The sequence below is a fragment of the Protopterus annectens genome, chromosome 4.part0 (genome assembly GCF_019279795.1).
Source record: "Protopterus annectens isolate FY-2018-M chromosome 4.part0, PAN1.0, whole genome shotgun sequence".
In the NCBI taxonomy this organism is placed as follows: domain Eukaryota; kingdom Metazoa; phylum Chordata; order Ceratodontiformes; family Protopteridae; genus Protopterus; species Protopterus annectens.
Window position 1 is genome coordinate 48,249,145 of NC_056733.1, and position 25,281 is coordinate 48,274,425.

At 37.2% G+C, this 25,281-nt stretch overlaps 1 protein-coding gene across 1 annotated transcript in view; it reads right to left on the reverse strand.

Moving 5' to 3' along the window:
* RNF213 (ring finger protein 213) overlaps nt 1-25,281 on the reverse strand; it is a gene marked incomplete in the record, with an annotated part of 2,890,576 nt that overhangs the window by 2,599,708 nt on the left and 265,587 nt on the right. Inside the window, 1 exon segment of the mRNA XM_044069632.1 lies at nt 21,839-22,774. Coding sequence (XP_043925567.1) covers nt 21,839-22,774 — 936 coding nt within the window.

Genomic DNA, 25,281 nt, shown 5'->3' on the forward strand with positions numbered 1-25,281 from the left:
GCTCTTTTCAGTAGGTGTTGTAGGATATTTTACATCCACCTGTGCTACCACCAACTCAAGCAGACAGGACTTTGGTATAACATCTCATCTGAAGTACAGTATACCTACCCCCCAATGCTGCACTGCAGTGAAAGCAATTTAAAAATGAATCAGATCCCATGGAGTGAGAATGATACTCACAGCCTTCTGATCTGCTAGTTGTATGGACACTAACACAGCTTTATTTGTATTAATAACATGAAAAAAGCTGTTTATATATCTCTATCATTATCAAATGACAGCAAACACAATGCACCAATAGTCTGTGTTTAACTAGCACTGCTTTGCAAATATTTACATTTGTCTACTGAATATGTAAATATGCATATAAATCATAATTAAACATATTTCAAAACTACAGTGACATCTAGAAAACTGATTTACAACAAAGTGAACATCACAACTGCATGTACAAAAGTCACACTGATAGCTAGGATATATCCACTAAGGTTAGAGACGTACTAAGAACGGTTTGTATAATTATGAAAGTTGCACATTGTCCAATTACACATGTCAATTATCCGACTGTTATATTTACATGTAGGAGTGCGTGCTGAAGCACTTTTGCATTTTAAAGTTTTCTGTTTTTGAAATATGTACATATCTTTACAGGTATGTTGCAGAACTGGATTCTCTGAAATCTAGCTGAAGTGTAAGCTATTCAGGCTGGAAATCTGCAGGTGACAGGAGGTGTGAAATTCTACACAGGGTAGAAAAAACAGACATTGATATGTTTGCACAAACCTCATTGACTGTTATGCTAAGCAAAAAATAAAACTGGTACATAATGTGCCCCCCAACAGGATGGAGGATATCATGAACACAGGGGTGGGGGAAAACACACTAACTGCATGCTGTAGCATTTGATCTCTTGCCTTGCTTGTGAAACCATCTCAAAGTAGTAGATATTTACTCAGGGTCAGTACTCCTGAGTAAGCTTGCCAGGAAACTTAAATACATGGATTTTGTTAATGCACCCTATTTATGTTTATTGCCTTTTTTATTTCCTTGGGTGTGCCCCCTTCATACATTATACTGCATATCTGCAGTATTTTCCTTTCCTTATTACTTCAGTAAATGTATTTACTTTTAAACTCTTGCGGATGACATATGTGTGTAATAAAAACATTTATGAACTGTTTATCTGAGAAGAGAGTGGCCATTACTTAAATGTCTGGATAGCTAGCTGCATGGCACTTGCCCTCCTGGGATACTGCTTTGGAATACTACCACTGAAAGAGATATTTGCTGCATTTCACTCTTTGGCTTGATTTTACAGCAGCCATTGACTGGAAGTCACTGACTTTCTGAGTGATGTCAGTAGTACAGTTCCAGGAAGAAAGCAGTGGGGAACTGGAGAATTCTATCAGCCTTCTATTAGAGGTGTGTGTGTGTGTGTGTGTGTGTGTGTGTGTGTGTGTGTGTGTGTGTGTGTGTGTGTCAGAGAGAGAGAGAGAGAATATAATAGTTCATAGGTTCATACTAGGCTATCTGCCCGAGGGCATTTACAAGCCTAGCCCATAGTTTTGTGGCTTACGCCACCCCTTTAGTATGGGGAACTATACCCATTATTTTGCTGTGCCTCTGTCGAGCAGTGACACTGAGGTAATCCCTGGGGTATATCTGCGATCTCCCATCCATTGGTCAAGATTTCTCTTGAACAAGGCCAGCGAGGTGCTCTGCCTCACATATACCGGGATTTTATTCCACAGCATAGGGAGTCTTTCGGTGATGAATCTATCCCTCCAGCACGTCCTATTAATAGCCGTGTCGAGGTTTAAGTCTCCCGCCCTTGTGGCTCTGACGGATCTAGATTTTTTGAGGTGAAGCATATTCATCAAATCTGGGTTTGACATGGCCTTGTATGTTAGGCAAAGGTCACCTCTGTGTGTGTGAAAAGCAGCTACCGTGAATATAGGGGCACCAGAAAACATTGGTTCTTGGAGAAAGTGATCACAAAGTAGCCTGAGAGTGCTAGCAAAAAATTCAGTTCTGTAATTCACCTGTGTGCAGTCCCATCTAGGTGTGGTGTCGGAATCTCATATCCTGACAGCATTGCAAATTACCTTTATGCTCTGAAAGCCAAGCTGTATTTTGTCAACTAAACAGATTTGTTAATATTCCTTAATACACTGTCATCAGTAAATCCACTAACACACAAAAGCATTTTGTGGCAAGAAGCTTTAATTTCCAGACTAATACTGACAGCTACTGAGAATACATAAAGGCAAATCTAACATGGCAAACTACAAAGGCTAACTTAAATACATGAAGCAAAATGGCACCTTTTGAAATTTTCTTTCCGATCATAATTCCTATTCTTAAACAGACAGCAACATCATGCAGTTATTACTCAATGTGGATTCATGCTGTTACATGCCAGAATGCTTTCACACAGAGTTTCTCATGATCTTGCCTGTAATTTTCCTGAACAAACATCACTGCATTCATTACAGGACTTGTAATTAAACCAAGGATACAATACAGTGGCAAGCTGCTTGTGTTTCTAACTGCTTCTTCTATGCAAGCAATGTTTCGTAACATTTCTTTGTCTGCAGAAAGGTGAAGTTGTGTTGCCTTATCCACACTTGTGGTATACAACTGCAGCATCTGTATTTCACAGAAACCAAACATTTCCCAGCATAGCTTGCTCAGAAATACTGAACTGAATTCTACTAAAGAAAATCCATTTTGACACAAGACTTCAGTACTTCATTCTAAAAACAGCAGCATTTATGTGCACTTTCTTGCTATACTTCACCCTTTAAAGGCAGAGTTAACACCTTTCATCCTTCACTCAACTTGTGCCAGTCCAGAATCACCCAGGGTAAAAACAGTTCAGTTCTGGCTTCACAAAAAGCCATTTCAATCTTAAACCATATTTAAAAGGTTATATCAATAACATCTGAGCAAATACAATAACAAAGATGATAGATATGGAATCAATGTGGTTTTATGCAGAGAAGGCAAACATTTGACAATATTAACAGAACTAAAAGTGATCCAGCAGAGTGCAAATAAATGCTCCTACTGTTGGCAACAATTGATGCAGACAAACCACTAAATGTACTCCATTGTGACTTTATGCTGTAGCACTTGCATTCTCTGATAAAATAATAAGATTCACAAGTGGGATGTAAGAAGAGACAGAGACAAGAATTAAAGTGAAATGGTTTGTCTTTGAGAGCAATGTAACCAGAAAGGGATGTCCTCTCCCCCCTGGCTATTTGTTCTATATTTAAAACCAATTGCAAAGAAAATATGGAATTCACAAATTCAAGGATGCACTTGGGTACTGTAATAAAGAACAGTTAGATTTATTTGCAAATAACATTATTATTAGTATTGTACTCTGTACTTGATAAGGTCAGAAAAGGACATTTTGGTGTTGTGGAACATTTTACAACAGCTTAGAGTCTTTTCAGGATATAAAATAACTTAGAGAAGATTATAGCAGTAAATTATGTACATGTGCTTGAACTGGTTAAACAATACCCAAACTTATGCAGACAAGCTTAGTACTACTACTTAGGTGTACAGACTTAAAAGGGTATTTTTATGACAGATAAGGATATGTAGTTGGAGACAACAAAAAAAAAAAATAAAACAAAAAATGAGAAACTCAAGGCTCTTGATGACAAATATCAATATTAAGAAACAAACAGTGAAAAAGTTTAAAGTCTCTTTAGTCAAACACAGGTTAGGAGCTGTGGATGATAGAGTTGAAGGAATTTATTTGGGAGGAGGTGAATCCAAGAGATTAGCAGGATTGATTCTTCCTACATATCATGTTGGCTTAGGGTTACCCAATTTGATGGAGTAGTTTAGAGCTACCTAGTTAAGTCACATATATATAATTCAAGCAGAAGATTATAATTCAAAGTGGAAAAGGACACTGATGAAAGGGTGGGAGATAAGAAATAAGAAGAAGGTAGGATTTTTGATGAAAGTCCTTAAGGAGAACTGCAACAAACATGAAAATCATTAAATTCATAATGTAGCATATAAGAAATAAGACAACACAGAAATGGAGAAAGGAGATTCTACCAATAGGAATGAATACAAGTAGGGATACAGAAAACAGGCAAGGAGGGGTTGAATTTATTGCAAGAAAAGGTACTGGCAGCAATTAATTGCGGAGAGAAAGTTAATAGAGTGTGATGAAGCTCAGCAGAAGTTTGGGCAGTCTTCACTACCTACTACTGGCAAAAATGGTACAGGTTAGAGGACACTCGGGGGGAAAACCTGAGATTTTATGTTGTACATGAGAAACTGGAAGAAACATCCTTTATTAATTTTATGAAAGTACAAATAAGCAACTGAAAGGGCACGCCGTGTACATACTTTAAACCTGGCCTTGAGAAACCAGCCAAGACCTAATTTAGTAAAGATGCAATAATGATCCTGACAAAACTGTGGTAGAAGGGCACGGTATCAAAAATTAGGCAGTAGATGGCTTGTGGAAAATTATTACTCGCTGTCAACCAGGCAAAAGAGAAGAGAACATTGAGAGACAGATGTGAGATTCAAGCTGCTGTGTCCAGCTGTCTGCGGAATATTTTTCCTGGAAGATCAAAGTCATTTTTTATGCAGAACAGGCTAAGGGAGAACTACATGACCAACTAAAACTGGGACATTAAACAGAAGGGGTCTTCTCATTCTTCTGATGATAAAGATCTACAGAGAGACTTTGTCTTGCCGGCAAAATATTTTATGATGTCCCAAAGGAAAACGCTAAACAGACTGAAAAAAGGCACAGGAGTGGACTAGAAGAATCGGGAGTACCTTGGACTTGAACCAGAGTCTGGGGTTGGGAGATGGAGATGAACAGGATGAAGACCAGCAATACTGAAAGTAGAGAATAAATGAGAGACTATAACCCATCAATCACATTTGTGAAGTATGGCTTTACAAGAAAATGTGGCGGAGGAAGACTGGATTTTTGTTCACTTTGTTAAACCTGTTTGGGTCTAAAAGGCATACCCCCACTTCATGTCAATGTCTGGAAGGGCACTAAAGGGAAAAAAAGAGAAAAAATTAACCAAGTAAAACAATCTTTGTTCTAAGTAAAACAATCTTTGTTCTTAAAACTTGGGTAAAACATTCCATGATATAAATTGCATGTTATATAGTAAAGCATTTCAGTCATTGTATGTGAAGATATTAAAGTTAAGTGCTTTTTTTTAGTTTTAAGAAATGAAGTCATTACAATGTAAAAAGGGATGAAAGGATGGAGAAAAGCATGTTTAAATGGATATACAGTAATCTTGGGCTGTTGGGATGGAGTATAAAAGTGCACTGATTATAATGAATATAGAGCTGAGACTTCTCTCTAACTTTTGCATAGGTGAATGTTTGGATTAATAACCTTGTCTTAATCTAATAATAATAATGTGTATGCCTAAGAATATGGGCAATACAAATACGAGGACACTGAATGTAATGAAAAGTTTTCCTTTAGAAGATAATGCTCAGTGTGAGATGAAGAGTCTGCAGCTGAGGGCAGCAGAACATTCTATGTTTATGTTACCATGGACATAAGTTGACTACAGGTAAGGGAATTGTGCAATTAAAAAGTACAACGGGCAAGCAACTTAGTGAAAAAAAAATTGAAATTAATGTAAGTGAATAAGGGCAGTTTTCCCTGCTACTTAAATACTTCAATGCCTTTACTAAAACAATGCATAATTTAATCATATATTAAGAAATACAAACAGCAATGTTACAGGAGACCTATTTGGAAAAAAAAATTGTACAAGCATGTGAATTTGATAAAGGATTTCAGGATGGATAATCAGCAGAATATCTGGGGCAAAGGAAAAGGGGAGTACATATACTAATTGCTTGAGGAGCTCCAATAGTGATAAAGGGAAAAAAGATAATGGTAGATTTGTGACCAGAATAGTCTACTGGCAAGGGAGGAGGCTTACACTGGCATGTATTTATATTAAAACTAAAACTGCAATTATGGAGTTTAAGAAAATTTTGGGTAAAATAGTTTTCAGCAGGGAATATTACTTATAGGTGGTTTTCAATGCTGAGGATCATATGGGGGGCATTTATTTATTTAGGGGCAGTTTTCCCTGCTAGGGAAAATACAACAAAACAGAGAAAATTTCTGAGAAATTTACCAAGATAATTGGTATGGAAGATGTGAATTCAGTAGTACAAACTCAGAGAACTTACAAATTATTCAGTACAGTACAATAACTGGACTAGACTAGACAGATTATATTTCACAGGAACAAGTCAATTTAATTGAAAGCTCTGATACACATCCAATAACTATTTCTGATCATGCACCAATAATAAACATAAAAAATGCAAGGTAATGAAGTCAAAATGAGACAGTGGTGCTTTCCCACCTACCTGGTAAAAACAGGAATGTATGGAATGAGTAGTGGAAATATTTACTAGTTATTAGTAAAGAGAAATTTCAGAAGTTATAGCTAGCTAGTGAGTGGGATAAAATGAAAGTGGAGTTTACAAATAGGGTAGAAATAAAAGAAAGAGAGATATGGTTAAGAAGCAACAGGATTTATTCAGAATGGCTGCCAAAGGTTAAATTATTGCAGATTAAAGGGGGAATCTCACAGAGCAGGAAGAGGCACAACTGCAGAGTGCTAAAGAGAAAATAAGGCAGTATCTGGATGATTTGCATGAGTTTAGAAAGATTGCTGTTAAGCAACCATTTTTCTTTTTTATAACAACTCTAGAGCCTGTAACAAGAACTAATAAACAGAAATCCTGTAGAGGTACTAGAAATATTTCGAAAGGTTACGAAAATTTGTATAAAGCAGAAAAATGTGGTATGTCCAAATGGAAATATTTATGGAAGGCTTAAGTATGTCATGGTTAGAGGTAGAGGAGACTCAACAATTATCAGTTAAGGCATGAAATGAGATAAAAACGGTGACATATAATCAAGTCTGCAGGAAAATCTACAAGAATAGATAGCATTTCTGTGGAAGTTTGGAAGCTAGGAGGGAAGAAAATAATAAAAATATGGCCAGCTTTGATTAACAGTGATTTTTAAAGAGGGGAAGCACCAACATCCTGGAAAAAAGTTGTGGTGGCTGTAATATCTAAAGAAGGCAAATATCCATCAGACCCAGCTTCATATTGGCCCATTTCAATTTTAAACCAGGATTATAAAGTGCTTATGTGTAATACATAAGAGTGGCAACGGTGTTGCTAAACTGATAGATATGGATCAGTGTGGTTTTGTGGAGTGAAGGCAAACATTTGACAACATTAACAGAACAATGATGATCTCGAGGGAAGAAGAAAGTAAGGAAATACCACAGTTTTTGGTAGGTGTTGACGCTTAGGAAGAATTCAGAGTAAGCTGGGATTTTAGGAGAAGGGCGAAGGAAACATTTACATCCTCTGATAAAATAAGGTAAATTAGGAGGATATACGAAGGATCAAAGGTAAAAATTAAAGTGGGAAAGTTCGTCTCTGGCAAGTTGTATCTAAACAGAGGAAACAAGCAGGGGTATCATTCTTCCCCTTTGTTATTCGATTTATATTTAGACTCAATGGCAAAGAAAATAAAGGATTCAGAAATTCAAGGATATAACTAGTATAGCAATCAAGAAAAGTTGATTTTATTTGCAGACGACATTATTTTGTACCTAATAAAACCAGAAAAGAACATCTCAGTGTTGTGGAACCTTCTGAGACAGTTTCAAGTCTTTCTGGGATATAAAATTATTGCTCTGTCTTCAAAGGCTCTAGTTGTAAACTATGTACCCACCCATGAAATAGTTTAGCAATACTGATATTTATGGATACACAATAAAATGAAATATTTAGGAGTATGGATTAAAAAGGATTATGTTAGAGCAGTTAAGGCTATGGGGGAAGAGACTAAACAAAAAAAAAATACAAAAACTGTATGCACAGATGCAACTGTACTGCATATGAACAAGCACAGGGCAAACCTCAGAAAAAAACCCAAATGATGTAACCATATCAAAAAGCTTTATAATAAGAAAAAAATTCTGACCGAAAGTAAGAAGAGTAATTTCCAGAATGTCAAGAGACCTTCTCAATGAAATAAACTCAGGAACTTAATAAAATCCACCAAAGACTAGTTTGAGGCTAAAATAGCTACCCAAGCCAAAGACAATCACAAAGTGCTTTTTAGTCAGTCATAATCTCAAAAGAACAATGCAGCAATGCGATGAGCTAATTGTGAACAATGTTACCTACACTGAGGCTGAAGATATAGCTAATCTACTGGCCAATAAATTTAACTCTAACTTTACCCCTTTCTCCCCTCTGTCTGTCCCTTAACATATATCTGAACCCTGCTCACCCCCAGCTGTAATACAAGAACAAGTCCTAAAAGTGATATCAAAAGCTAAAAATACTGCATCAATGGGTCCTTACAATATTTCTGGATTTATCTTAAATGCCATGAAATACAACTTAGTTAAAACCTTAACTTTGTTCAGTCTCAACATCCATACAGGTTTCGTACCAAACGAATGGAGAACAGCTACAGTCATTCCTTGTATAAGGGTAGGGGCCTTCCACAGACCCATAATTTTACCAGCCTCATATGCAATTCCACGGAAAGACTTACCATGGAATTAATCAGTCAGGATATGAGAAACCTCCAAAACACTAGACCGGTCTCTGTTTGGATTGAAGGGTAGGTCATGCTTATTCAGCCTGGTGGATTTTTTTTTTTTGAAAAGGTCACCAAAAACAACAGATGAAAGCAAAATGGCACCTATAACCAAGGCAGAGTGCTAAAAAAATGGGTAAATGACTGGTGGATTAGTGAAATTCAAAATACAAAACACCCTAAAATTAAAATACTGCTTACACTTAAGTTTTAGTGGTATTCTACTATGAATTTCAAGATAAATTATTAGATTATAGAAGTTTTTTTTTTCATTTTTATCAATTTGTACATGTACTTTATGGCCTTTTATACTAATTATGTTTTGTGCTTTTAAATTGATTAGACATGGAAGATGTAAAGACGCAAGATTTTTAATTTGATTATTCTGATGAAGTTCACAGTGAGGGACAAAAGTGTTTGTTTATGATTTATTGGTGCAGCGGTAGCATTGTTGCCTCACAGCAAGAGGTTCTCCAGTTTGATTCTCAGCGGGAGTGCCTTCTGTGTGGAGTCTGCAAGTCCTCCCCATGGTCGAGTGGTGTTCGAAAGACATGCGTAGAATGGGTGTGCCTTCGTTGAAGGTTGGGCATTGACCTGGCACCTCGGCACCCATAAAAACAGCCAATCATTAGCTGACCGGAGTTCTGCTGTGGCAACCCCTAACCGGGAAAAGCAGAAAGAAGAACAAACTATTGTATGTGTTGGTTCATTAAAGAATTTTATCATCGATCCACCTGTCATTTAACTATTTTTTTGCACTCTCTCTGGGTTATTGGACATTTTTGAGTGCTCCACCTGCAAAATGGTACATACCACATACTTCGATCTGCCCAAAGCATTTGACAACTTCCCACTCGAGCATAGCAGAAAATCTAAGAATAAACCCTTATGTTACCTGTTGGATTGTCAACTGGCTCACAGATAGGATGCAGATAATCAAAATCAGGGGATGCTACCTCAACAAAGAAGCCAGTCACGAGTGGAGTCAACCAGGTTTTGTGCTGGGACCTCTGCAGTTTGTCATCTACTTTTCTGAAGTAAAATTCAATAACCAAAGGGTACTGGCCTAGTAAGTTTGCAGATGACATAGGAGCAGTCACTGAATCTCCAAATGAATTACCCATCCTGCAGGAAGGCTAGTCTCAAACAACTAGAGTCAAAATCATTGTCTGAAACTAAATGCCAAAAAATGCATTACTGTATCCTTTGGGAAGTCATCGACCCCAGGCAACTAACTCATTGACAATACACCCCTAAGAGCTGACTCAGGTGTTCAGGACTTGGTGACTTATGTAGACAGAGACCATACTTTTGACCAAGATGTATTTATTGTTTTAAGAAAGTTCCTCATTATTGCACAGTTTATAAACAAACTAAGTGTCTAGATCTAAGGATATCATTGTCTGCTTTACACAGCCTTCATTAGACCAGTCACTGGACATAATGCCCACTTGGCATGTATCTGCCAGATACATTCAACTATAACACCTAAAGAGATACATTGTTAAAATAATACAAGACCTGAACAACATGTCTAATACTGACTCAAAGACCTGTCATTATACTTGGTATCCTACAGACTGTCAACAAGTGACCTGTATCTGGCATGCAAGGCAACCCCTAATGCATAACTGATGGATTTACTGCACATTGTCAAGTCAAATGGCATGAAAAATACTCAGTCTAGGGATCTAAACCTCTTCTACAACATTAACAGAATGGCTTGAATTTACAGGTTTATTTCGCAGAGGCTATCACTGCTGTGGAACACACTCCACATCCACATAAAAGTTCATTCCTGTCCATTTTAAAGTACAACTTAAATCTATGGATTTGAAACAGAAAATTTACCCCAGGACTGCCTCTTTACTACTAATGGACAGAAGTAGCTCCTAAACACTTTACCCTATCTGTGGGTCCCTTCCAAGTCATGATCCCATTTATTCTCATTAGGGGTAATATGCAACTAATCAACCATGGAATACGTAAGGCCAATTTACAACCAACTGGGATAGGTTATTTTGAGCACAAAAAGGTAAATTGGCTAGGTGTAAAATGGCACACAAGAGCAGCTAACCTAGTACTTACCTGTGAACCTATGAACTGAAAAACTGAAAGCACTTGCTTATGGATATGGATAGCAAGATACAAGCTGTGAAAATGTTTTAGTCCCTTCAGTTATATACAGTAAAGTCTCAGTTAACTAGAACTCAAGAACCAGAACACACACGCAACCAGGAAAAAAAAAATTGAAGAAATACAGTACAATTTTCATGTGTTGCACTTTCTGCCCCCCCCCCCCCACACACACACACACACACACAGAAACATACCTTACGTTTCTAGAGTTTTAAAAAGGAAGATAGGTTGGGGAGAGAGGGAATTTATTCCCAAGAACAGGTCAAACCAAAGAAATAGTATAGGGTGCAGTATTAGTTGGGTCTATTTTTAATAGCAACTCTCAAGCAACCAGAAACTACAAGCAACCAGAAACTACAGTTATCAGTCATCTACCAATCCCCATGGGTGCCGGTTAACAGCGTTTACTGTATACAGGTCAGGAATACTTTTATCAACCAGAAGAGTAGTTGTGGACAAAAATTCCTTCAACTCTTTATTAATTAATCTGAGAGGGAAATAGGGCAAGAATCAAGTGGGATCAGTTGATCCTTCCAATAGAACAAAGTGGTTTAGGATTACCTGCTTTGAAGGGATGTTTTCAGAGCTGCACAGTGAAGGCTCAATGTACATAACACAAACAGGAAGCTATAATTCAAAATGGAAAGGGATTATGATGAAGCAGCGGGGGGCTTCAAGAAATCAGGAGAATGTACAACTTTGGATGCAGATCCTTAAGGAGAAGAACATACAGAGTATTTATTTGCATTTGTTTACAAGGGTAGTGCAAGGACCTCAATGTTCAAATGGACCATTTGCAGGCACAGCCCGGGTGAAAAGGATCACATAAGAAATGAACAAAACACATTTACAGATACAAGGATATGCTAATAGTATTTTAATATATATATATATATATATATATATATATATATATATACACACACACACACATACACACACACACACACATATACACACACACAGACACGCTACAACATTTACTTCAAAAAGCAGTTTAAAATGTCAAAACGTGGATGGAAAATTGGAATAATGCTTAGCACATCTTTATAGATAAGAGTATTTTATTCATTATGTAGCAGGACGCATTCCAAGAATTAAGCCAACATGAGAATTGAGAAAAGAGAGTTTGTCAATAGGGATGACTGCAATTAAGGGTACACAGAACAGACCAGGAGGAGCCTGGAATGTACTGGACAAAACTGGCAAAGAATCTGAGGTACTGACAGCCAACTATAGAGTGAAAGGTAACAGAATGGGAAGAGGGCAATAACACATTTGGAATGCAGGTTAAACACCACCTCCCCTATCAGGGACATATATCAGAGTATATTGGCAAAGAGAAAAGGATAGTGAAATACTTGCTGTGGTAGAGTTTTTACTTGAATCTAGAACTGAAGCTCCTGTCAAAAAAAGGGATAATTAGTAAGGCATATAAACTACTGCACAATAACTATAGGAACCAATCAGAGGTGGTTAGAAAAGACTGGAAGAGAGATTGGATAAGCAATTCGCAAAGATACAGTGGGATGGACATGTATGGCTACCAGACATATAAAAAGTCTATACAATTTAAGATTTTTGCTTGGAAAAGTTTTATACCCCAAGCAGACGCCAAAGAATTTTTCCTTGGGTAGATTCCAAATGTTGGATGTGTGATGGGGAAGAAAAAGGTAACTGGGGACATATGTTTTGGGAGTGTAATGAGTTGGCAGACTTTAAAAATAACCTATGAAATACTCTGTCAGAAATATTTGGTGAGCAAGTGGATGTAACTAAGGAAATTACTTTTTGAGCTGGCATACAGGATATGAATTGCCTAGACACAGTAAGGTCCTAAAATTTAATTCTGGTGGTTGTCAAAAAAGCAATTACTTGAAAATGGAAATCAAAGACTAAACCAGATGTATCTGAAGTACTGAATATTGAACTGGAATTGGGATTTTCGAAAAAGGTAAGTGCAACGTACAAAAAAATGATAATTGTGGGAATACACACATACAGAATAAGGTTTTAAAGAAGTGATGTTTAAGGGAATGCAAGAATTAGCAAGTTAACATTGTATTGATGATAGTTATAGAAAAGAATGCACATGATGTAAAATGTTTATAGCTGGGGATATGTTATTATGGTTAGTTTTCTTTTACATAAATGTAAGTTTGCCTATGTCTTAAGTGATAATTCAATAAAGGTGTTAAAAAGTATAGGCAAAGAGGAGTGCTAAGTGAAAGACCACCTCTGGTATAGTTTAGTTGCATGTAGAACCAAAGCCATTGTTAAAATGGATATAAAATATTGCATAACGATAAGAAAAAAATAAAAAAAGAGGTTAGAAAAAATTGGGGAAAAAGAAAGTAAAGGCAATTTACAGAGGAGCAATGGAAAGAAATCTGAATAGATCCCATGTATGTAATAAAGTCAAGCAGGTTTAGGAGTTTTGCATGAATGTGCTTGCATAGGTACTTTTACATCCCAAGCAGATTTCAGAAGGTTTTAACTCAGGGAGGATTCTAGAGGTGAAACTGGAAAGTCGGAAGTAACTGGGAACATGCTTATGTAATATGTTGGAATTTTTTAATTCCTAAAGAGTATTTTGACAGAAATGTTGGGAGAACAAATGGTCATTACTAAAGAGATTATTTTTTTGAGCTGGGATACAGGCTCTGAATTGGCTAAACATACTAAGGCCCAAGTATAATGCTATGGGCTGTCAAAAAAGCAATTACTTGAAAATGGAAATCATAACCTAACCAACTGCACATGAAGTACTAAATGTTTTAAACGAGATGAGAGATCTAGAGGTAGGATCTTTAAACCGGGGAAGCTGCAAACTACACCGAAACAAATGGGAGTCTGTGGGAACAATACCTGCATAATAATATTCAGGAGGAAGAGTGAATTTAGGGGAAGGCAGAAACTGAGCACTTTATGCAATGCTGAAATGAATAAAGATTGTTAAAAAGAAAACTTATGTATACTGCATGAAAACAGCACTGAAGAATATTTATTTTTTGTTTTCTTTTCTCCTATGTGCTAAGTTAAGATGGTTGAGGAGTTTTGCATGTAACTGCTTCATTTATTTTTTTAGTTCCCCAAGTAGATGTCAAAAGGATTTCTCCTCAGGTAGATAGCAAACAATGAAGATGTAATGGGGAAGCGAGAGGTAACTGGGAACAGATTTTTGCATATGCAATAAGTTGGCAGAGTTTTAAATTTCCTACAGGAGTACTTGCACAGAAATGTTGGGGAAACAAATTACAAAATCACACTGGGATGTAGGACGTGAATTACCTACACCATGCAAGGCATTCCTATGTTAATTGCCAAAAACAATTACTAGAAAACTGTAATTAAAATCTAAACCAACGGCAATGAAGTTTTGAATATTGTAAAGGAGCTAGAAGAACTTGAGGTGAGATCTTTAGGGAAAGGGAAGGAGCAAACTTCATAGACATAAAAGGAATTTGTAAGAAAAATGCATGCAGAATCGTGCTCACAGGAAAAGTGAGGTTTGAGGGAAAGCATGAATTAAGCAAAACACGTAGTACTGGAGTGAATGGAAATTCTAAGAGAAAACACGAGTGACTAATAACGGAAATTATTGTCATTATGGTTTTTCTATTAATTTATGTGGACTTGTGTAGTAATAAAATGCAATGATTTAATAAAAATGTTGCAACAAGTTTAAGAAAAAGAAATAGTACTGCAACACAATTCTTCCTGGCAACAATCCTATATATAAAGCTATCACTTAAACTGGTCTTATGTCTTTGCTTAGTCTGGCATGTATTCCTTTCTTATATGGCATCAGAAAGTCTTTGTGTTAGCACCACGGCATACAGATAGGAAGGCCCCATCTACAATCAATCTGACCTAGCTTTGAAGGGGACTCAGCATAGAAAAGGTTGGCTAGAAAGAGAGGGGATAATAAAGCATTTGCCTGCTCATCTCTCCTTGTGAGAAGGATCTTTCCCCATGGGGGCACAAATCCTCTCTCAATCCCTGTGACAGACAGCATAGCCAAGCCTGCTTTCCAAGAAGGTAGGGATTTTTAAGATTATGTCATGTGTTGCAGCATGAATCATCACTCTCATACTTGTTACTGTATGATAATTGGTTGAGTGTCAATGGGATCTGCTGGAGAAACTAGAGACTTGGACACCTTTGCTAGTATGACGGCAGTGCCATAGCTAGAATCTCACCCCAAATGACAATTACCACAATCATGTTAATAGCTCATATACTGGGGCACAAAGGAACCTAAAGCACAGTACAAAGAAAAGAGATAGATGGGAAAAAAAAGACTTCATTACCATAGGTAACACGAGGGAATTTGTTTCTCATTCAACTCTGCCAACAACAGGTATGCTTCACTACCTGGCACACTGAATAGCTAGTACTCAACTACACTAGTGCCCTCAGTTCTTTACTCCTTCAATGTCCTGTACTACCTCCAGCCCATGAAGAGCAGATATTCCATGAAAGCACCAGAGTACTCTGCTTCTATGCACCTTCCTCAACTACTGACCCCACCTCTCACAAATGAAAACTTGCTTCTCAATTTTATTGACTTTTTTTTCCACCAGTCTACAGGTGTGTGGCTATTATAAAAGAGGTGAAAGCTGGCTACCAAAGGGCAGCTATTCTGGCTGGGTGGGACTTTTCTACTCTATTCATCTCCCCCCTGCAGCAGCAACATCACCAAAGTAGGCACTGTAATGTTTGGCTCAAAGTCCTCTTACAAGCGTGCATACACTAAATATCAGCTGCATTGTTACTAAGCTATTTAGCATGTAATTGGTCCTCTTCCATCTGCCACTATACTGCACTACACCTATCTGGTTTCCACTGGATGATAACCCCACAGGCAACAAACACCTATGCCCACATGAGCAATCCAACCTCAGCTGCGTACTCCCTGTCACCAATGCCCCCCCCCCTTTCACCTACAGACTCCTCTAGACCTCAAAACTGCTAAAAACGCTGGATCATGAGGAATGTGGTCAGGGCTTCATCACTGTGGTCAGGACTCCATCACTGAAGTATAAAGTTGACTGGACTTGGGTGTTTTTTCAAAGTTTTCCTCACATGCTGCTACAAAAGCCTGTCCTAGCACAGTCAGTACATAACTTTACACTAGAAAATTAAAGGTATTTAGCTTTTATAAGCATCATACATCCGCAACCCTTTGTCTCATTTTGCACATGGGGCCTGGGTATCACTTCAGCAGTGACAATCATTAGTTCATTCGTCACACGCACACACAAACACACACCTCTATGGCCAGTTTAGAGTGTCCAATCCACCTACTGCATATCTTTGGAATGTGGAAGGAAACCGGAGGAAACCCACGTGACCGCAGGGAGGACATGCAGACTCCACAAAAAAGGCATCCCAGCAGAGAATTGAACTAGAGAACCTCGTGCTGTAAAGGTGACAACACTAACTGCTGCACCACAATGGCCACCTCATTAAAATTTTGTAATTATCAACTATCTGAAAAACATTAGTGATGTTAACTCAGTTTCCCCATTAAATCTCCATGCCATTCTCTGTCCCCCTGTCAAACGGCTGCATTTCTGAAAAAAAAAAAAGCATGGATGACAGGCTTCTAGTACCATTGTGAGAACACTGCTCCTGTGGTACACCACACTTGCCAAAAGGCTAAGATCCTGCAGATAAACCAAACAGTATGATCACAAATCTGCACATTCATTTATGGTCTTTTGTAGCAACCATGCTTATTCTTAAGCTACTACTTCCTTGGCCTTGACTAACTCCTACCCTCAGGTCAGAGTTATTCCCCACAGGATACAGTCATATAACACCAGCTGGAACCTGCATTTCAATGATGAAATTTTACAAAGGATAAGACAATCAAACCAGTTCATTCATCTGAGGAGGATTCAACTTATTTTTAAACATGACAACAGTCTGTGTAATGATATGGTGATATACTCTGTAAAAATCCGTCCAAAGAGTTCACATAGTCTCAGGATTAAAGTATAATCCAGAAAACATATAAAAAGCAAACTGGAACAAATTCTTAGTAAAACTAATTTATCAAATCCAAAAATCATTGAGTGATTTTGAACCTAATCACAGGGCTTCATGAGAACACCTTTAATCGAATACCATCTTAAATACTTAACATTCAATTGCCAATTAAGCATCCAAAAAATTACAAGAAACTATTTTGTTACAGAGACACACAATCCTTCCCCAAGAAACATAAAATCATAAGAACCCCATATCATCACATACAGTAAAAAATAGAAGTTATGTACTTACCATAACTCAGTATCTGTGTTGTCCAATTTCATTATGCATCACTTTATATTTGTTAAAGCCCATGTTTCGAAAACTAATTGTATAAAAACATTGACAATAAAATCACTGCCTTATTTGCATAGTTCTAAAAATCCTTTAAAACTATGTAAATAAAAGTATAAATAAAAATCCAAAAAATATAAAAATGTCAGTTTAGTAGCCTTCATCTTTAAAAAAGGCTATATGGAAATACAATCATTTAATCCCAGAGGTGATGTGGCGTCCAACCTAACTTGCCAGAGAAGGTCCCTATATTCTATCCTGCCTACCCATTGCCCACCTCTAGTGTCAAAGGGTGTTTTTTTCCAATACACCAAACTCAAATTTGGCAAAGTCATCACAGACCAGGGAGGGTTTCTATAAAAGCATTACTGTCATTCTCTTTTTTGGATTTAATAAATTAGTTTTACGAGTTTGTTCCAGTTTTCTTTTCATATATTTTGTGGATTGAACCTTTAATCCTGAGACTATGTCAATCCTTTGGATGGATTCTTGGTCATTTTAGGGTCTCACACACACACACACACACACACACACACACACACACACACACACACACACACACACACACACACACACACACACACACACACACCTGTTTATGTGATTTATTTATTTATTTTTTTGGTGCGTTTTCGTCTCAGGTTTTGTTATGGACTGACTGTATGAACAACACTTTGTTCTACATTTACTAAGAAGGTGGTCTTATTTTGATTTTTTTTTTCATAAGGCGGTCATCCACAATGTAGTGTTATTCATACGTTTTATGCCTACAGTTTGTATTAGGAAAGATTCACTTTGGACCATTTTCCTCGAAGTGAATTTGCACCCTGACTTCCAAGCATCTAGTTCTATTAGTCATGCCGAAAGTTTCATCAGAGATACCAAGATGGACAAAGTGAATTCTGAGGTGCCAGTCAACCAGGGGATCAATCATAACTGGTGCCGTTGCTGACCAACCAAGTGTAGCCATACACTTTCTGCACTGGCTCAAATTTCATAAGAAATCGACATCAGATGTATTGAATGACAGAGGAATTATGAATCAAGTGAATGGTACTCATTCTGATGACCATGGTTTGGTCCAGTGTTCTTCAAGATCTATGCCACAGGAAGACTGCCATGTGACAGCTACAATTACCCATGGTATGAATCCTGTTAGTAAAAGTGCTGGTTCTCTTGAATCTTCCAACAAATATGGGACTACTATCTGTAGTCATGATGACTTTAGAGGATGGCTAGATGAAGAATTTTCTTTTTTACAACAGGTTTCCCCAAAACAGAGACTCTTCACCTAATCTCAAAACTATGCCATATGCACTCAAAAAGAAGCTGCTTAAGGTATGCATGTTACAGATTGACGGTTAAAGGAATGCATAAAATGGAAACAAATTCCTAAAGGATTGAGACTATAAATTTCCCTTTGGAGTTTCTAAGGGAGCCTCTGAATATTTTTATTTGGCAGGTATGTTTGACAGACACCATATAGAGTTATTGGAGTTTATAATTGTGTTGTTAGATGAAGTTAGTGTGTTTAATGACCATTTTACAGGACTTGCTTTTTAACTTTTACAAGAATTCATACAATGACATTTTGCACTGTTGAAGAGCATACTACTTTTAAGAGGAACAGAAAATACAGGAAGTTGTCAAGGGATGAAAGAGTATAAGGATGAGACAGCATGCCCCCTTAAAGTTTTAGAAACTTGCACAAATATGAGGGAAGCAAATGGGTCACACAACACAGACTTAAACTTCACCATTTAATAAATTATATAGCCAAAAGTGGGACTGTAAGTAACTCTTCAGGACAGCATGCAGTTGAAGATGGCCTGGATACTTTAGAATTTCCCTCACTCCCAACGAGGTCTGAGAGGTTGAGGAACAAACACCAGAGGAAGACTATTTTGCCTTTAGACAGGTGGTTTTACAAAGTGACCGACCAACATATAGACCAGGGAGGCTGGAAGAGAAAAGTGGGGTGTAGGAAGACTGCATGGTAATGAAAACACTAAATACATATGAAGATTTTGACCACACACAAGCGGGTATAATCTTAACATGGAAAGGGTTTAATATTTTCAACTACAGTCATTGAACTACAGATAAGAACTTCTTCACCCTCTTTGAGAAGAGGTTCAAATTTGTCTCCACCAGTAAGGTCAATATCTCTGATGCCATATTACATTTGAAACTATAGGTCAGAAAGTTAGTCTTAAACAAAAGTTATATTTCAAGTACTAACCCATTTTGGGAAAAGAAGCCTTTACAACTCCCTTTTAAATAAGATAATTTATCTATCTGACAAAGCTTGTAAGAATGATTTATATTCAATTTTTGTTGTTATGTTGCTAAAGGGGTGAATTTATGAATGAATGCTCTTGCCAGTTTTATTTGGAAGGTTTGGGCATCACATGACTAGTTACTTAGGATTTATTGGATGGCTAGATGTCGGTTGGGTCATCGCATGATTTTACTCTAACGTTTAGATGGATCATGTTTTTTATCTGATCAAGTTTTTGATTAAAAAAAAAATGAAAGCGCTTATCTTTTAAAAAATGAAGTACAACCAGCACAGACTACATAGGACTTCATTCTCCTATCTGTATTTCAAACTTTGATTGTAGATATTTGGATGACACTTTTCATATGGCAAGATGATGTTGAGGTTAAGGTTAAATTTTTGGAATACAGAACAGGGACTACCAATTGTTTAAGGTTTACACACAAATATTCTACCCAGTCTACTCATTTTCTAGATGCGAGTCTGGTGGTTGAGGAAAATGCCTTTGTTTCATCTATTTATAGGAAAAGCACCTTTTATAATTCTTACTTACATTACAGAATTTGTCGTCCCTGGTACTGCAAAACATTTGATTCAAGGGACAGTTTTTATCAAAGCAGCAAAAACAGTTTCCAAGGAATATGCTTTTAGGGACTAATTGAACAGGATTTGTGAAATGTTCCTGGAAAGGGAATATCCCAGAGATTTGTTCTCAGATATTTATGCAGAAGTAATTAGGGGCAGGGGCATTAAATATATTCTGTTAAAAGGAAACCTTGTAGCGAATGATGAACAAAGAACTCCCCTGCTCAGACACCTAATTTTGTGGATTCCGTAGCTATACAATATATTAGTTTAAGTTAAGAGCAATTATTGGGAACAAATGGTCTTATCTTTTAGTAGGTGGAGATATTTACAAAGTAGTTGGAGAAGCTCCACAGTTTGTGTACAAGACAAAGACATTAAAAGAATAGTAGAAAGCAATAACGTAGGAAGGGGACAGAAGAAGAAAGGGGGACCACAATTTGAGATTACTAAGTGTGGGAGATGTAATTACTGTTAGTATATTAAGGATAAAAAAAACATCACTTGGAAGAATTTTTGTAGTACCAAAATTAAATTTGTGAAAGTTTGTGAAACTTTGAAATGAAAGGCCTAATATACATGGCAGTTTGCAATAAATGTCAGTCGTTCTATGCTGGTAAGACTGAAAGGAAACTGGGGAGGAGGATTTATTAACTATGATATTAGGAAGGAAAATGACAATAATGCTTTAAACACTCCTGAGTCTGAGACGGCTTTACCCAATTTGAGTTTGGTATTTTGGAAAAAAACACCCCTTTGACAATACAGGTGGACAGTGGGTAGCTAGGATAGAATATATGGATTTTGTGTGGCAAGTCAGGTTGTACGCCACAAACTCTGGGGTTAAATGACTGTTTTTCTATATAGCCTTTTTTAAAGATAAGGGCTGTTAAACTGACATTTTTACAGTGTTTGGATTTTTATTTGTACTTTTATTTACTTTTAAGGTATTTTTAGAACTATGTGGATGAGATGCTGAGATTGATTTTATTGTCAGTAATTTTCATACAATTAGTTGTTGAAATGACGTTTAACAAATATAAGTTTGTGTTTTTTTACTGTGTGTGATGATATGAGATTCTTATGGTTTTATGTTTTTAGGGAAGGATTGCTTCTCTAACAAAATAGTTTCTCAAATGTTTCTGAATGTGTAATTACTTAATTGATAACTGAATGTAAGTATTTAAGTAGTGGAGTAGAAATGTTCTGATGAAGTCCTGCAATTTGCGAAGAAAGCGCTCAACGATTTTTGGATTTAATAAATTAGTTTTACTAAGAGTTTGTCCCAGTTTGCTTTTCATATATTTTGTGGAATGAAATTTTAATCCTGAGACTATGTGAAGCCTTTGTATGGATTCTTGGTTGTTTTAGGGTTGCAGAGCACACACACCTGTTTACATGATTCAGGATATACTCAATCCCAAGTACCTGCCAACTTGCTCTGCCTCCCTAGAGCCATAAAGATTTCTCCTTAAATTAACTTTACAGCTGGCTGTTTCAGACCGGTCTGTTCCTGAGCTAGTATAGCAGCAAACCACTGCTTTAATGCCTACTATCATCCCCATAAAGTAATACATTAATTAGGCACTCAATGAAAAATGCACTGCCAATCCACATGTGGATAAAATTTTACACATTTGGAAAACAGAATTTTGCACAGTCTAAACCAATAGGCATAAATTGAAGGCAGGTACTGTGTTGTCTTAAGTAACTTTTCTGAGAAATTACAAACACTCCACAAAATAATCTGACATGTAAAAAAAAATGACAATGTGCAGTAACACACTAAATAATCAAACTGTCATTAACAGTAATTAACTTACCTTGGAGTCTTTTTGTTCTGGCTTGACTTTGCCTGTCTCTCTTGTTTCTTCCTGAACTGCAATCAGATGATCTTGTTTCGAAGAACCCAGTTTACAATCAGCTTCAGCTATAGTCTGATCATTTTTTGACCTGGAATGTGTCTCGGACATTGATTCTGAATCACAAACAGCAGCAGTGTAATCATCTTCCTTTTCCTTTACATCCTGGATAATTTTAGTATCGTTTTCCAAAGTTGGAGGATTCTCATCTCCATGAGATTTTGAATGTTCTACAGTTTCCTCCTCACTCTTCTCAACACCACACTTTTTACTTTTGTCTTCAGAAACAGGCTTCTGTTCTGTATTGCTAGATCTCTCACTCTTCTCAACCCCACACCTTTTACTACGGTCTTCAGAAACAGGCTTCTGTTCTGTATTGCTAGATCTCTCACTCTTCTCAACACCACACTTTTTACTTCCGTCTTCAGAAACAGGCTTCTGTTCTGTATTGCGAGAGCCCTCACTCTTCTCAACACCACACTTTTTACTTCTGTCTTCAGAAACAGGCTTCTGTTCTGTATTGCTAGAGCTCTCACTCTTCTCAACACCACACTTTTTACTACGGTCTTCAGAAATAGGCTTCTGTTCTGTATTACTTGCACTGACAGTGTCTTTAGCAGCCTTACAATTTGCTGAACTTGAGAATTGGTGCACTGTGTGACTTTGGTTTTCCTTCTCGCCTTGGTCTAAGCTTCCTGAATTAATACAACAGTCTACAGCGGACTCTGAAGGTTCTGAAACACCACCTGCTTGTTCAGGTTGATACTCTTCAGAAGTATGCTTCATTTTGGAAGCTTCTTCAGGTGCACAATAGTAGTCGGCTGACGAATCTGAAAAAAATAAACTTGCAGACTGTTGCACAGAAGCTGGATTTTTCTTCTTTTTCTTTCTTCTTTTCTACAGGAATGATAGAAAGTTACAAAAGTTAAACTGTTTTCTACATTTACAGTTAAGATAACTTAGCTCAGCACAAATACAGATTATGATATACCAAATGAAATCCAGGGGAATATGTTTCATACACAAGCCCGCACATTGACAGGGTATGCTGTGGGAAGGTGGGAATAAACACTTCACTGAACAGAATTCAATGCTCAGCATCAAGCAACACACAGCTATAGCTGGGTGGTCACAGGCCAACACAGCCACTCCATGACAAGTGTGGAACCATACTGCCCAACTTATTTCCAGTTCTCTTTCTCACAATGCCACCACCACTGCCACGCAACCTTCTTCTAACTTGAGTAATCTCGACCATGCCATCATTATTCAAAGTAGATAGAGCTCAGCAGTCTTGGTATGTGTGTGGAGGGATTAATCCACTCTGCATCTCCAAACAGAATCAAAATAAGCTGTTCTGTGGAAAAGTTTTAGTAGAATAACTAAAGTTAGTAGTAATAGTAACAATAATAATAATAATGATGTTATTACTACTACCACCACCACCTGTTAACCAGGTAAGCCAACCGGGTACACTGTCTTTTCAAGGGCAACCCAGGAGCAATGTATGTTTAAGTCATTTTCTCAAGGTCACATACTTAGACAAATGAGGGCTGAGGGAATCAAACCCTACAACACAGGAACTACAGCTCATTGCCGTAACCTCTGCACCAACTGCCAGTCCTAACATAACTTTATTACAACAAATGTTTTATTTGCCGAGATCAAATGAATTCTGTTCTCATCACATATTAATTCCATTCTCAGCTATCCAATATAGATTAGACTACGCAGTGATACAAGTATACTATGGATCTTGCAATGAAGTCCAAGGGCAGTAATCCAAGAATATAAAATTCACAAAACTAATGCTGTATAGTGAGAAACAACACAACCATGTTAGGCAATATATACTCATTAGGAAAGGAAATGGGTAAAAACACAATAAAAGTAGGTCTATACACAGAGCAAGACAAACCAGACAATGGGCAGGGTTTATGAATTTGGTAAAAGTAAATGTTAATTTCTCACACACTCATCTGGGTATATATACAAATATGCATGAACATCAATGCATGGGTATATGTACAATATGATGAATGCTCAGTGGTTTTATGACTGACTGTTGTACTGTTTGATTGCACTGCAATGAATCCCACACCATCAAAACCTCTAAAAAGTACGAAAACTGTTCTGTATTGGGGCAACACCCCTCCCTTCCAAACACCACATTAACTTCAAGATCAGGCAACAGTAGGGGAAATGCTAATTTCCTAATTCCAACTGCTACAAAATGTCTGTAGTGCTAGGCTTTGTTCAGTACGACAAAGTTAGGTTATTTCTATGCAAGGTCAGTAATATGGGTCCAACAGTGTACTCAATCCATGAAGAGATGTCAAGAAAACAAAAGACTGTGCATCAATCCATTCCAAGAAAATTCTCAAAGCAAAGGAAATAGTTCAGTGTTTAACTAACTTGCAGTGGAGACCAAAACCGCAAAATACTAATTTCAACAGAGTTGGAAGTGTTAGTTGCTTTATTAAAGCTATGCAGTGAAAGAGTTGTAAAGGCTTCTTTTCCTAAAAGGGGTTAGTACTTCAAATATAACTTACATTACTGCTTAAGACTAATTTTCTAACCTATAGTTTCAAATGTAATATGGCATCAGAGATACTGACCTTACTGGCGGAGACTAACTTGAACCTCTTCTCAAAGAGGGTGAAGAAATTATTATCTATAGTTAAATGACTAGTTGAAAATATTAAACCCTTTCCATGTTAAGATTATACCCGCTTGTGTGTGGTCAATATCTTCGGATATCTTCTGGAGAAGAGAAGTCTATTACGAAAATAAATCTATTGGATTTACTGGCTGAGTCGTTTTTTGGATTATTGTTTCATTGTGTGGTGTCATATATTTAGTGTTTTCATTACCATCATACCCCCCTTAATCTGAATGAACATCAGGAAAGAATGACTGAATTGTCAGACCATTAACGTACTGTCACAGGTACAGGTTCAGACCAAGTTTGAACTTGGAGTTATTACCTTTTGCAACATCCCGTACAATGGCATTAGCAAAGGTCTGGGCATGCAGAGTCCCCAACTTCTGCTGTGTGCATGACAGGATACCATGAATGGTAGCCCAAAGGCTGACCTGGACCTAAAAATCACATCCATCTTACAGTGCCTTAGGACGGTATATACAGAAGCCTACAATGCAGCCACAAAGACACCATTAACGAAAAAGCTAATTTAAAACTAAAAATGCTGCTATACCCATAGAAGAATTAGCTTTTGGTGCACCTATACCCATAGAAGAATTGGCTTTTGGTGCACCTAGTAGGATTTATTTGTAATTAAAAAAGTTAATACAGTCCTAAAGTCAATTGGGTAAAGTAACTTTGGACATTTTGTGAACTGCTCTGCCTCTAGTAAAAAGACACAGCAAAAATGGATTTTCCT